General features: G+C 47.7%; 2 protein-coding genes across 11 annotated transcripts in view; one reads left to right on the top strand and one right to left on the bottom strand.

Moving 5' to 3' along the window:
• Window positions 1-7,659, top strand: part of KMT2E (lysine methyltransferase 2E (inactive)) — a 63,041-nt gene extending 55,382 nt beyond the window's left edge. For 4 of the 5 annotated variants that reach the window (XM_075427979.1, XM_075427980.1, XM_075427977.1 and 1 more), the window contains 5 exons: window positions 1,676-1,977; window positions 3,967-4,055; window positions 4,156-4,275; window positions 4,394-4,485; window positions 5,395-7,659. In XM_075427979.1, the coding sequence (XP_075284094.1) occupies window positions 1,676-1,977; window positions 3,967-4,055; window positions 4,156-4,275; window positions 4,394-4,485; window positions 5,395-6,909 (2,118 nt within the window). In that variant the 3' untranslated portion in view covers window positions 6,910-7,659. The remainder of the gene's footprint in view (window positions 1-1,675; window positions 1,978-3,966; window positions 4,056-4,155; window positions 4,276-4,393; window positions 4,486-5,394) is intronic. The other variant, XM_075427981.1, reaches the window with a different exon arrangement.
• A 1,646-nt stretch (window positions 7,660-9,305) lies between these two features.
• SRPK2 (SRSF protein kinase 2) overlaps window positions 9,306-15,032 on the bottom strand; it is a 153,448-nt gene continuing 147,721 nt past the window's right edge. For all 6 annotated transcript variants that reach the window (XM_075427965.1, XM_075427960.1, XM_075427961.1 and 3 more), the window contains one exon: window positions 9,306-10,953. In XM_075427965.1, the coding sequence (XP_075284080.1) occupies window positions 10,769-10,953 (185 nt within the window). In that variant the 3' untranslated portion in view covers window positions 9,306-10,768. The remainder of the gene's footprint in view (window positions 10,954-15,032) is intronic.

Here is a 15,032-nt window from a genome sequence, read left to right as displayed (position 1 = left end):
GGGATCTCTTGAGGAATACTGCTTTGAATAAAAGCTTAGATGTTAAGAGTGGATGAAATTATGCAGTGTGGCCACTATATACAGTATCATACTGAAATGGGATGAAATTACACAATAGCGAGAGAAAACAAGAGGAGCAAATGCCCACAGACAAGCTGCGGTAGGAAAAAACCTCCTTTAACAACAGCATATGGTATATTAGTATCTTATGTGATCCTAGGGAAAGGCTTCTGTTATTGTCTTGTGAAATTCCTGAATTTGCAGCCTTCTCTTTAGCTCAGATTCCCCCCTCCATCTTCTACGCTGTAAAAAATTGCATTTTTTTGTGTGTCCTTGGAAAGCTTGTACCCCTGAAAAGAATGGGATTTAAACACAATCTTCTCTGGTTGTTTCCTCAAACAGAACCTTTTTGACAGGAATCCTTGGGGGTGCTGGGGGAAGCCGCACCTTTTTTCACTTGGGGATTAGGGCAGCCCTCAGCCTGACAACCTGGAAGAATCCTTGTTAGCAAGAGAAAGGGAGGGAGGGTTCCTGAAGCACTAAGTGCTGCTGGGATTTGAAAAGAAATTAACTTCACCTGCAGACAAAGAAGAATGTGAAGCTACAGAAATTTTGGCCTCTTTTTGGTTTTATTTGGCTTTGCCAAAGCAGCAGGGCTACAGTAACACGCATAGAATCTGTAAAAAAACCCCTAGGATTGCAAAGCAAGCAGGCTGCCTTGGTTTCTCTCTCTATGTAGATATGGAAGTCTGCTTTTATTGAGGACTAAGCCAGTTGAATGTGAATTTTTTTCATTATTGGACTTCAGTTTCTTCATTTAGGTGCTGTATCATTCAGAGTACGTTGTTGATAACTAGAAGAAAAATCTAGGGACATTAAATCTTATTTCCACCAAACTAGTGTCATTACTGGATAAAGTAGGTCCAAATGTCAGTATTTCAGCTTTCTTCTTCAAATCCTAAAAATACATCTAAAAACATTTGAAAATTTATTTTTCTCACTGAAGGTAACTTAGTAATATTAAAGCTGTTTTCTGTGGAAGCTGCTATGTAGTGATTTTCTACATATGTGAAATAGAAGCTACTTTACCCTTCATGTGTCATCTTTTTTGGTAATAAACTTTACTTGGAATTTAGCTTTACAGTATGTTCTTAATCAGTCTCTTAGAGTGCAGCAAAGACAGAAATTCAAGATAAACTGTGAGAAGAATGAAAGGTGTGAATTCCATATGTGAAGCAGAAGCGTGCTGTGTTTTTCATGTGGGGGAGTCAGACTGAGAGCAGGATATGGCATCTCTTAAAATGAGCTTCACTGTATCAGTATCCTGTTACTAATGCTGCAGCTCCAGGAAGAACGCTGAAGTGCCTTGTAGCTTCAGCCGAGGGTAGGACTTCAGCGGCGAACCTTGTGCTGAACTGCCTCATCTTCTGCTTCTTCCCTGAGGCAGAATGCGTACTTCCTGCTCTTGGCAGAAGCTTTTCTTTACATTGCCTTTACAGTCATTCGTAGCTCAGTACTCAGTAAATTCACTGCAGATGTGGTGAAATCTCTTCACTTAATCCATCCCCATTTTCTTTTAGAACCAAGTAAATGGTACATCTTACTGAATTAAAAGTGTCAGAAAGGAAACAAGTAAACTTCCCTTCTAATTCTTGTTTGTTTTTTTTCTCTGTAGGTATCTTTATTAGAATACCGTAAGAGACAACGAGAAGCTAGAAAAAGTGGCTCAAAGACAGAAAGCTTCCCCCTGGTTACTGTATCTCCTCATGCTGCTGGTGGAGGAAATACAAGTAGTAACAACGGTGCTAATGATGGGTATAACAACAGTGGTGAAAATGGGGAGCAAACTGATAACACTGCGAGCTTACCTTTACCACTGCCAACTGCTGTTTATAATGCAGCTGCGGAAGACATTGGCAACAACTGTGCAGTTAAGGAATCTTCTTCCAGTGAGAAGAACGAACCAGAAGTTCAGTGGTAAGCCACAAAACTCTAGGACTAAAGTGATGAAGGATTACTTAATTGCAGATCTTTTCTGTTTCAAATGTGGTTTTTGTTGATTAAGGTGTGGTTGCAGATTACTGATTGCAGACCCTTCTTTCAGATTAGGAAAGAGTTGTTTTACCTCTTTCATCAAAAAATAGACCAGATACCTCATAAAGATTAGAGTGTATGAAAAATTACCTGTAAGATACTGGGTAACTTACTTTCGTTCTGCTTTGCTTTTTTATTTTCTAAGAGCAAAATAGATACTGAGCAAGAGAAGTTGCCTAGTTCTGTAGATGGTAAAACTGCGTAGGTAAAGTACAGTTGTGAATCTGTAGCAAATGGCATCGGAGAGTAGGCGTGCTCCCTCCGCCGTTGCACAGGTTGGGCTGCGTGTGCTTGCTAAGAGCTGTGGAGGAGGGAGCAGCAGTGGGGTGGGGAGGGTGCTGTAACAGCTGTGAGAGATTCCAGTCCGATGCTCAGCCTGGCCTTGGCTCTGCACTCACGTCCTTGGATCTCCAGTGCTCTGTCTGTGGGCCGAAGAGAATGGTTTCCGTCTTAAAACTTTTCCGAAAGTACTGTAGGGAAGAAGGGTGGGAGAATGATCTATATTGATTAGCAAAAGCTTCCAGAAGACTTCAGGAAGTCTTTTTTTTTTTTTTTTTTTTTTTTTTTTATGATCTGACTGGAATGTGTGTGTGGTGGTTGCTGTTGCTTAAATGTAATGTGCAGGGCTGCATGCAGTCTGTCTGACGGCACCTTCCGCTCAGGGAGAGAGCGGGTGCTGGTACTTGCGTCATTGTTTATGGTCGTTAAATGGTTCCCCTGTGTGCAGACCAGACGCTCTGTTGGATGCCATGCCAGATACTCCAACAACTGCAAGTCCTGGGAAGAGATGCAGTGTGAAGGGGGGTGACGTGGAACGGCTTCAGTCTATATAAAACCTTGCACATTCTCCGCTGTACTCTTGGTAGCTGTAAGGTAGATGGTCAACTGTGGTGACGCTGTCCCCAAAATGTTACTAGCACAAAAGCCCTGCAGATGTTCTTCATGCTGTAGTGAGGGCCTAACAGTGTTGAGGATGAGCATGGGCTGACGAGGTGAACATCCTTCTGCGTGGATGCTTCAGCTATTCCAGAACAGAAGGATTTTGTAGAGCCAGTTAAAGGGAGAACGTAAGTGCAGTCTTCAGAGCTGCACTGAAAAGGGGCTGTAAGTTCACTATGCAGAAACTAGTGTACTACACTGTCAGCAAAGAATGTGCAGAACAGGCTAAACAGGGAAGAGTTTATTAGTAAGTTTTTGCAGTAATCCTGCAGACAGCACCAAAATTTATTTTAGTACAGCAGTATTGTAGAGCAATGCCATATGTTCTTGCCTGAAAGAAAAATGGAGTTAGGTAGAGTGCTGTCATTACTGTTCTTGATCGGATTGTAATTGTCAGATACAATTGATTATAAGAGAGAGGAAAAGGCTCATTTCATACCCACTGTCTGGCAATTTAAACGTAGAAGCTGCAACAGATGTGTATTTGTAGTTGTGCAGTATTTATGACTATGGATCCACTATTAAAGAGCAAATTCTTTTTTTAAAAAGAGAGACACTCATTTCTGGCTTTGGAAGAAGACAGTTTTCTACAAATCTGCAACCTTTTTTTTTTTTCTCCTGAAGTGTAGCTTTTGACTTGTCAGCTGCTTAGAAAAAGAAAAACCCACAGATCTACAGGTGGTGTTTCCATATTAAGAGGAATTGTCAGTTCTTGTAATGTGACAAGGTGGCAGGAAATTGGTATATTTAATGTGGGAGAAAACAGATACAAAATCCTTAAGAAATGGCATTCCTTATGTCTGACCAGTTGTGTGGCTCTTACGTACAATCAGCACTTAATTTTCTCTGACCCAGTATTTGCATGTACATTGTCCTAAGTTTGGTCCGTGGGAGTACATCCTCTTAAATGTAAAATGTGCTTCTCTCTTTCAGGACTGCATCAACCTCTGTGGAACAAGTGAGAGAACGCAGTTATCAGAGAGCTTTACTCCTCAGTGATCATAGGAAAGACAAGGACAGTGGTGAGTTGATCTGTTGTGTCAAAGGCAGATAAATCTGACCAGTTCCCCCCGGTAGTCTGTAACCATTCTAATACTGTGTTTGGGTCTGCTTCATCTGTAGGGGGAGAATCACCCTGTAGCCCATGCTCACCGTCTCATGTTCAGTCTCCACCTTCATCTCATTCAAATCTCATTTCCCAGTTGCAGCTTAAGGTCCCTTCTTTCACTGAATTTATGGAAGGTCAGTAAGTGGATGACCTTGTATGACACTTGACATACCGACTAGTAAGTGCTTAGCGATCTTTGCAAAAGACGTGATTTTTCTTGCTTTTATATTTATCTCTGCTCTATGTCTGTAGAACCTGATGCGGAAAATCCAGAGCCTACTTCTGAGTGTCCGTCCCCAGATACTTCACAAAAGACTTGCAAGAGTCCGTCAAAAGCAAGCAAGGTAATGCAGCGTATGCAGGCGCGTACGGGTTTGCATGTGGATTGTATAGTATGCATGGCAGTACATACATCTGTCTCCGAGTTACCGTGATCTCCCGATTTGCTTCTTAGATGAGCATGTACATACGTAACCCTCTGTGCAATAATGTAACAGAGGTAAGTATTTGTGGCAGTCCGTACCAGCTGAAAAGCTGGTTTAGGTTCTGTTCTTTCAGTAGCTGTACCTGCTCATATATCACCTTGCATTCTGTAGACACAGAAGAGATCGTATCGGTGGATTCAGTGTCACCGCAGTTCTGCAGGGTGAATGCTGAAGAGCTGGCAGGCAGAACTGACAGTAGTAACGTGATTGCCGTGCTTCTCGCCTTACCGGGAGTTGGCTCTTGCCGTGTCAGGGTTTGGCACTGTCGGTCAGTAGAGGCACTGACACAGAGGAGGGTGTTCAGTAACACACACTGTGCAGTAATAAATGAAGCAGTTCAGGTTGTAACGTTCGGGCTGCTTGCACTGTGCCAATTTCAGGATGTTAAATCACTCTAAAAATGGCTTTATTTTGTAAGTGGTCTTGTCTGGAGTTATTTCTTGCAGACTCGGAAATCTAAAACGTTAACAAATATGAGATTCTGACTTTGACCTGATGGGTTGTGTTTCTGTTACTACTTTGAAATACACTTCCTGGTCTTTGACATTCAGGAAGGATTGATACATACTTACTAAAAACAGCATCTTTCTCAGTTGAAGCTTTCTACTGTTGCTAGTTTTCTTAGGCCAAATACGTACCCTGTGCCTCAGTGCTTTTTTTCACCATCGGCGGAGAGGGCGATGATCTGAGAAGTTCTTTTTGTTCTTACGCAGCTGCATTTCACCGTTTTTGAATGTTTTGCACTGACTGACTTTCTTTTCCTTCTAGCCGTCTTCACCGAGTCCTGTGGTTTCGACGCAGTCACTTGGGAAAACAGCCACAAAACCAGATTCGCACTGGGAAACTGCAGCTAATGCACCCGAGGCCGAGTGTGCGAATCACCCAAAAGCTGAGCTGCAACAAAAACAGCTGACAAATAACGTCCAAGCACTTTCAAAAAATCACCCACCTCAGTCGCATCTGCGCGGTTCTGCTGAGCAACTTTCACATTCACAGAAGCTGCCTTCTGCACCTTTGAAGCTGCATTGCCCCCCTTCGCCTCACGTGGAAAACCCTCCCAAGGCCCCTACCCCTCACGCGCCCGTGCAGCACGGTTATCTTTCGCCAAAGCCCCACTCACAGCCGCTGGGATCTCCGTACAGACCTCATCACCCGCAGTCGCCCCAGGTTGGAACGCCCCAGAGGGAAACGCACCGAAACTTCTACCCGGCGGCGTCAGCCCTTCAGCCCAGTAATCAGCAGCAGGCTAGCGGAGCCCTCTTCACTCAGACGACGTCAGGACAATCTTCCGCTGCATACAGCCAGTTCAACCAACAGAATTTGAACAGCAGTGCCCCACCGCCCCCGCCCCCGCCGCCCCCTTCATCTACTTACTATCAAAACCAGCAGCCCTCTGGGAACTTCCAGAGTTACAGTCAGCTGAAGGGCAGCATCCCCCAACAGACTGTGTTTTCATCTGGACCAAACCAAGCACTTCCTGGTGCGGCGGGGCAGCAGCCGGTGCCGGGACACCACGTAACGGCAGGGCATTTTTTGCCGTCTCAGAACGCCAGTATTCATCACCAGGCGTCGGCGTCTGCTGCTCCGCCTCCTCCTCCGCCACCACCCGCCCCAGGACCTCACCTCGTGCAGCAGCCAAGTACTCATCAGCAGCACTCTGTAGCACACGTCGTTGGTCCGGTCCATGCTGTGGCAGTAGCTCCTGGATCGCACCTTCATTCTCAAGCTGCTGGTCACCATTTGCCACCACCGCCTCCGCCGCCAGGTCCTCTCCCTCACCACCAGCCTCCCCACCCTTCAACTGGACACCAAGGTTTGCAAGCACAACACCAGCATGTTGTAAACTCTGCACCTCCGCCCCCTCCGCCCCCACCCTCTAACGTTATCGGCTCGGGGCATCACCCAGGGTCAGCACAAGGGTTACACCACCCGTCCCATCAAGGACCCCCCCATTTTCCTTCAAACGCTCACACGAGCGTGTCCTCCTACTCCTCACAAGCCCCGCATCACACGACGTTAGGACCTGGACCTCAACATCAGCCTGCTGGAACAGGACCTCATTGCCCACTCCCTGGTCAGGGTCCTCACATCCAACCTCAAGGACCAAACAGTATTGCAACGCCGACCGCCTCGGGGTTCTGCGCCCACCCTGGCGCCGTGGCCCTGCCGCACGCTGTGCAGGGCCCGCAGCAGGCGTCCCCGGTGCCTGGGCAGATCCCCATGCACAGAGCACAGGTGCCGCCCACCTTTCAGAACAATTACCATGGTTCAGGGTGGCATTAAAACGGATCCCTTTAAGCATTTTTAAAATGTTGTGTAATATAAACTGTGTATATTTCATATGTACCTGTTCAGGGTACTTTTTAAAGCTTGTACATGATACTTTGTATAAAAGCAAACACCAGTGCTCTTTCATTGTATTCTTTCCATTTTTTGCTTTTTAAAATTCCTGAAAATGTGCTGTTAAGCCAGTATTAGGTATTTCTTTTTATTTTGTAAGTGAACATTCCAGCTGTTTTTTCTGGCAGTAGGTTTGATGCTGCATAATCTTTAAAATTTTATTGTTGCAGTTAAATTCATTTAGTGAATGTTTTCTATATTACTTTTATACATATGTAATTAAATAAGTACACGGGGTAAGTGATGGCACTAACAATTTCTTTTTCCATTTTCTTCTGTCAACAGTTCTTCGTGTGCATAGAGATAGAAAACAAAATGCAATACAAATTTTTATAGTTTTGGTGTGGACATGGCTTTTTGTTTCATCAGATATTTGCAGAAAATGTAATTTAATGTATAGACTGTTTCTAATGTCTCTGACGAGTGCTGTATATACTGTATTTCTTTTGCTTGTAAAATTGCTTAAAGCTTCTTTCATTTGATATAGTATTGTACATAATAAGTCTCTTTTGCAAAAAAGAAAGTGTGATCTTTGTGAAAGTAGTACAGTATATGATCTTTAATTTTTTTTAATATACTGTCACATTGCAGCACTGGTTGGGCATTTTAATTCATGTTAATAAATCACAACTCTTGTCAGTTTTAACAGCTTGTCCTGAAAGGGTGCTGTGTCTTCAGGGCAGCGGCCGAGAGGCCCTTTGCTTCCCGGCAGCTGCCAGCGGTGGCTTTATTGGCTCCTCTAGCGCAGGCAGATGTGGAGCTGGCTGCAGCAGCGGGGTTCATTTTCCCCTGCTCGCTCTAGAGGTGAGGACAAATCACTCCAAGCACCGTTTGCTGATCAGGTGGTTTAATGGGGGTTAGCGCAGTGTCCCACGGGGTGTTTGTACACCTGCACAGCTGGCCACAGCTGTATCAGCCATGGGACAGTGGCTGCAGACTGCGGTACCCGCTTTCCCATCCCCCCCCCCATAGTGGCCCTTCAGGCCCTCCTGTGAGTGCCGTGTGGGGACAGAGACCTGGTCAGGCTTTGCAGCACGCTGGAAAATCATGAAGCTGCGTTTTTGTAAAGCAGCCTGCCCACCGCTGCCCCCGCCCTGCAGAGAGCTGCGCGTGGTGCTAAAACGGGGCATGGGACGTTACCACAGCATTTTCTATTACCATTACTGCAGCAGTTTTTCCCTGCAGCTGAGCCAGTTTTTCCCTGAGCTGAGTTGCCTGTAATTACTGAAAAACGCTACTAGTAGGAACAGTGTGCTGGGAATGCTTTCCTGAGCAAGCGCTGGCTCTGCAGAACGGGGCTTGTGGGCACACAGGGCTGCACTAGCACGCAGTGGAGTAGGGTCACGCCATCACAAGCAGCAGCAGAACCACCCCACCACACCCTGTTCTGCTCCTCGGACACTGGTTTGGGCACAACTGGCACTGCCCTCTGCAGCCCAGTGCTCAGCCCGTTGTCCTGACCCTCGGCCAAGCAGATCACTACATGGTCTCAAACAGAAGAGAGCATGTAAGACACAGGCTGTACATAGCGAGCTGGTAGAGCGGCCCAGAGAGCCGAGACACCAGGCTGCAGAAAGGGCCTGGTGCTGCATGGCCATGGCCAAGCACGGGGCAGGGGCATGCTGGCCTCGTGACCTTCCTCGCCTTGCTTGTGTCCCCTTTCTTCAAGTGCCTGCATTCTCTGCGTGTTCAGGAAGAACCACCTTTCAGTGAGCGGCAGGGACTGGGCACTACCAGTGGTTACTCCAGGTGTGAAGCCACCAAACGTAATTTTTACCTCTAGCGCTGGAGTCGTGCTGTGCCATGGTCCTCCTCGCCAGCGTCGTCCTCGGGGCCGCTGCAAGCAGGTCCAGGGTGGAGTGCCTGGCGGTGGAAGGCACACAGCCCCGAAAGCCAGCCGCTGGCAGGGCCTTGGCGCATGGGCGAGCGCCTTGTGCTCCGTGGTGGCTCTCCAGTTTCTCCTTGGAGGAGTGGCTGCACCAGTGCACGGGGGACAGGGTCATCCTTTGCTTGTTCAGAGCAGTCACACCTGGTCTGAAGTGCTCTCTTGGTTTTGTCACGTCTTGCCTAGCCCCTGCTCCCACACAGCCCCCAGTGCCACCGTACCCTTCGGGATCCTCCCCCTTTCCCACCAGGTGATGTACTGCAGAAATCCGTACAGAGCTGCTCTTCACACTGGCCAATCTAGAACACACAGACCCCCCCACCCAGCGCGACACGGACCTCCACACGTTTGTGGAGTCAGGGCTAGCAAAGATTCCAATGACCAGCACACTGTCTGAAAAAACAAAACACTTTAATTAGACAACTGCAAGCACCTCAAACAACGGGTTATTGTTACAGCGTGGGGCTATCTTCTCACAATCTAGTTATTGCAAAGGCATGTGGATAGATTCCATATGGACAAAGTCAAGAAGTGGCACCGTAGTTACATGAAGATCAGAAGTAAGCTTACATTCATCCCACTGACTTCTAAAAGAGGCCAAAGCACACCTCCGTACTGTACATTCTAAAATCTGTATTGCCTATAAGCTTCAGCCTATGCAGCTTTTTATTTTCCTAGGAAACACGTAATTGTTGCGTGCAGCCTACAGCGGGTACTCGTATGTCTGGTCATGGGGCAAAAATAAAGCTAGTGCAATTTGTGGTAGGAACATGTAAAGCTATGAATGGAATGAGCACGATCCTGCTTCCGGGATTACTTTACCCACTGCACTGTGACTGTCTGCAGCTCCATCCTTCCTTAACTGAGGCCAAGCGCACACTTTTATTATAAAAGATCAGTAATTCTACACAGAGTGGTTCTCATGCTCGACTTTTAATTTTTTTTTCTTAAGGTAGTACAACTTACAGTGCTTATAAAAAGGCAACACCATATGGTACCATGTCTTCACTATCACATTGTAAGGGAAATTGCTATTTTTCTTTTCTTAAAAGCACTTAAAATAGGCAAAAGTTCTAAAAGGGACTGCTAAATGCTAATGCATACTTTATTAGAAAGAAGCCTAGCCTTCCCTTAAAGTGCTGTTTGGGGAATGAACTCCTGTAAACCAGAGCCACTTTGTTTAAAATCCAATGAACGGGAACTGCTACAGAATAGAAAGTTTGCACAATTCCTTAAAGCAGTTGGAAGTCCACTACATGCAACTGGTTTGCTATAAAGCTCCCTAAGACTTCGTTGCTTTACTCTGAAATTGAGTCCCCAGTCCCATATTTAAATGGAAATAAACATTTACAGGGTGCATTTACATACACTATAATACAAGAATGACGTCCCTTTGCCAGAAGATAAAATTGTACAATTCCTCGCCGTAACTCAGTTCTGACTTGATAAATTTCTTACGCTCGTAAATTATATAATATGCATCAGCTAAAATATTTTTTTTTTCATAAATAGTTACAAAACTTGCCAAAACACATGGGGGGAAGTTTCCTTTGTTCAAAAACCTGACATCTGAATGCCACACAACACAAGAAACAATGCTTAAAGACACGTTAAGTGTTTTCTGAAGAAAGTGGGTGAGTAAACTACTAGCTGAAGACGAAAAGACTACCCTTCCCCAAGAACACAGTGCACGAAAAGCAAAATGTCAAACAGTACCTCAAGCAAAACAAAGGTCTGAGGAGTGAAGCCAGCTCGCGTGTGATCCTGCTAAAGAATTTGTGACAGTCACCAGTTAGGTCCGATGCACTGGAAAGAAGTGGTTGCTGGCTTTTTTTTTTAAACAGCTGGGAGATTCTGCTAAGAATTCAGCCACGGGTGCCTAAGGCATTCTCCAGCTGAAGCACGTTTTTCTGGGACCATTTCTAGCATGGGGATCAGGAAATCTGTAAACTGTGCAGCATCTTCGTGAGGCCAGCCATACTTCTCCACGAGCACATCGAAAAGACTCCAGGGTTTCAGCTTGGTAATGTGTCGGAGCTCTCCTGCAAACAGAAACATGGCTGGCGTTAGAGAAGACCTCCCGGGCCCTGCTAACGACTAAGCCTGGTTTGGTTTGTCTCCTGCTCTGCGCTCACGGCGCGTCGACCAGGCTGAGAATCGTTACTTGGGACAGGCGGCACGGTGCACGCTCGCTCGAGGTCCTCAAGGGAGACTGTGTGTCCGACGTCAAAGCCAGGAGGCCGTTCCTGCAGCAAACACCATGTCGCACCCGGACCCCACGGCGCGCATCATTTCCGATGCTCCCTGCCAGCTTCACTCCGTCTCCCGCACACAAAGGCGCTCACGCGCACGCAGGCTCACGCTGTCGGCAAGGACCACCGCAGGCCTTTCCTTCTCCACCAGCCAATGAACCCCGATCCCACAAAAACCACCCCAGTCCCCAGACGGCGGTCTCGGCGACGCAGGTCGTTGCCTCACTCCACGGCAAGTGCCAGCAGCGCAGCAGAGCAGCCGCTCCTTCCAAACCAAGCCAAGCACAGCGGTTCGGCACCTGGAGAGTCTTCTCCATCTCCCAGGCAGACACACTCCAGAGGCTTGGGCCGAACCCCTCCTGCGGCTGCCTGCGTCTCCTCCCGCCCACCGCCAGCACAGGTGGCGGCCGCGGGACTTGGCTTCCCTCGCTGAGGGAGCACGGGGCCAGCCTGGCAGCGTGGTTTGTCTCGGACCAAACCACAGCAAGCAGACAAGCGCCCTTCTGCCGCTCAAACCAGCAGCGTTGACCAGGTCTACACCCAGGCCACCCGGTGTGATGGGGCGGACACAGGCTGCCCTGGCTGCTCCCCGCCACGGTGCTGAGCCAGGCAGTCCCCACCTGACCCCACAGAAAGCACTGCAGAGGCCCTCATGGTGACTCTGTGATGTCCCTGAACCACTGAGGAGGGTGACAGGTTCCCAGCCACTACTGGGAGCCGAACACGACTCGCCCATAGCTTGACAAGCACGCCGCACCGCTCGGTGCGGGGCTGCACAGGCCATTACTGTTTTTAAGTGAAGTGGTTTGGCAACCTGATTGTTGCCCCTGGCTGTAATCTACTGCCCCTAAAATGCCACCAGATTTCAGCTTGCAGGTCTGAGTTTCTGCACATCCCTGTGTTTCTGTACATAAAATCACAGAATCATAGAATGCTTTGGGTTGGCAGGGACCTGTAAAGGTCATCCAGCCCAACCCCCCTGCAGTGAGCAGGGACATCTTCAACTGGACCAGGTTGCTCAGAGCCCCGTCCAACCTGGCCTTGAATATTTCCAGGGATGGGGCCTCCACCACCTCTTTGGGCAACCTGTGCCAGTGTTTCACCATCCTACATCCCTGCAGCTACAGAAGTTCCAGGACAAGAGAAGAAGCCCATGTCTTCCGACTGCCCACAAGAGCCTGAGCACCTGAAGGCAGTAGATGATTGCCCCAGGCCCAGCAGGACACGCTGCTGCTGCCTCAGGCCACAGCAGAAGGTCCTACGCAGGGTGCACCACTGGTGCTGTCGTGAAGACCCCCAAAAGAGCAAATGTGCAGATGGTCCATCACTTCCCAGAGAAAGAGAAGAGACCCGCTGGTAACAGCGAGACAAGAACTGCCCGCAGCTGGCCCCTGTCCCCCGTCCCTTCCCTCTGGCAGGGCAGGAGGGGTGCTAGGGAGAGCGGAATGAGAGCAGAGGGGGGATCCTGCCGGTTTATGTCCGTGCATTTACAGTACAAGCGTGTCCCATCAGCACCCACCAGTCAAACAAAACCAGGCTCTGCTTTGGCAGGAGGGTACAGAAAGGACAGCACATCTCATAGAATCATTCAGGTTAGAAAAGACCTCTAAGATCATCAAGTCCAACTGTCACCCCAACACAACCATGTCCTGAAGTGCCACATCTACACATCTTTTGAACCCCTCCAGGGATGGGGACTCCACCACTGCCCTGGGCAGCCTGTCCCAGTGCCTGAAATCTCAGCACAGTGCGTTCAGTTCCAGGCTCGCTCTCAGCCCTTTGACCTCTTTGTGCAACTCTGTAATTTAAGTGCTGAAAATCTCACCCTTCTGAAAGTTTCCAAAAGTATGTATTGGTGACTACGAACAAGAACAGGTAGTAAACTTTCCAGTAAGAAACTCAAATATTGCCAAAAAGCAACAGAAAATAGTGACTTGTTATTGACTGTAAGCAAAAAATGACTAAAAAAAAAAAAAAAAAAATCAGGCTGCATCCATGGTTTCTCCAGCTCACAGCATTCATTGCAAGGGTTCCCGTAACCACTTACCACACTAGACTAACTTTGGGGGAGCGTGTGTGCTCCCAGGCAGCACCACCTTCACCTCTGGATTCAAATGACGTAGTTTTAGGCATCTTTCCACCCCCAGGTTGCATAAAGCAAGACTGCAAGAGGAGGCTCCTGGTGTCACTGTGGAAGGCGAGTTCACACTGTCTGAATACTCCTTATTTTGTAAAGTGGAGGCTGAACTTGAAATACCCAGGCTGAGATCAGCACACACTGGACATTCTGCAGTGGTTTTCTGCTGAGGAGCACACTATTTAGCACTACGGGTTGACGTTTTCCACAAGAAATTCCATGAAGATTGTAAAAGCGTTTAAAAAGATGTGATACAGCAAAATTATCTGGGTGGGGGGCAAGAATTAAACCAGTGCTTCAGTTTTCAGTGAAGATCACGACGCGGACCATGGAATCAAAAGAAGGTAAGTAGAAGGTAATTAACACAACTGAGGTGGATGAAAAATTCCTTATTCTGAGGTGGGGGGTCCATCTCATCTCCACCCTGCAGCGCTGGAGAGCAGCGCAGGGAATGGCGGTGTCTGGCAACGCGTATTTTCAGCTAGTTCGTGAGGTCCGTACCGTGTCGTTGGAGGACAGCACGACAGTGCCTGCACCTACGGGAGCAGTGAACAGCAGAGGCCCTCCGGTCTGACACCGCCAGTCTGCAGGGCATTAACACGAATTCTCACAGAAATGCTAAAGATGTAGCAGTCAGTGAAAACTTCCTAACAGAAGGTCTTCATTTAGATTTTTGAGAGTGGAGCATGCAGGAAATACCCGGAGAGGACAACGGAGTTGTCAGAGCTATAAAACCCCCGCAGCCAAAGCGGAGGCAGCAAAAGACCTTCTGAAAAATGAAATGTGAAGTCAGAAGGAAATTACAAAAGAAATCTGAAGGCCCTGTCGGGGCGGAGATGCTATTTAAAGCTTTCTCTGCTGACCGTAATAGAAAACCACGGAGCTCGTCTATGAAATTTGTCAAAAGACAAATTTGAGATGCGTCACTGGACAAGAGGAGGATGGATGAATAAAAAGTAAGAAGCAGATGACGCGAAGGGCTGGGAAGCAGCAGTGGGATATCGCCTGCTACTGCATATTTTGAGGACAGGCTCCTGAGAACTAAGGCAAGAACTGCTGGTAAGGCCCCAGGCTACGGTAGGTGGGAGCGAGGGAGGTGGAGGAGAGCCCTCTTCTTCCGGATATTAAATACGCAGCACTTTTCTTTGTTGCAGCTTCCAACAGACAACGGCAGTACCTCGCCAGCAGCTCGCACAGGTGCAGCTCACAAGGACACCGGGCAAGCAAATACCACAAGAAAAATAAAAGGGACCACAGTCTAGAAAAAACAAAAGGGTTTTAAGTTTTAGTGCCAAAACGTGTTAATCATTTTTACAGACAAAACTGCTCCCACGGAGGCACTGGAGAACAGGACTCTCTGGGAGTTCTTGCTGGGCTCAATCAAGATAAGACCCTATAAAAAGTATGCGAGCATTTGCGTTATGGTGACTAAGAAGTACCTTCCAAATGTTTTTCCTTTTTTAAACACACCCTCCTACTTGAATGTCACAAACTGCGCCAGGCAATTCCTGAGCAGCACGGACTCGATCCTGTGCACCTCTCGGTTGGTAACACCCTTCCTTTCGTGCCTGGGACATTCGGTGGAACAATTCTGATGTTTCAAGCTTCTCGCTGAGGCTGAACTTGCTTATGGACAACAGTAACACCCAAACCGTGATTTCTTGATTTTCACACAAGGCTGACGTTTTTAAAACAGGATCCTACAGTTCGATTTCTCAGCCCACCCTTACGC

This window comes from Opisthocomus hoazin, chromosome 8 (assembly GCF_030867145.1).
Source record: "Opisthocomus hoazin isolate bOpiHoa1 chromosome 8, bOpiHoa1.hap1, whole genome shotgun sequence".
Lineage (NCBI taxonomy): Eukaryota > Metazoa > Chordata > Aves > Opisthocomiformes > Opisthocomidae > Opisthocomus > Opisthocomus hoazin.
The sequence above is the reverse complement of the archived record's forward strand: the minus strand, read 5'-3'. Positions and strand labels throughout refer to the sequence as shown.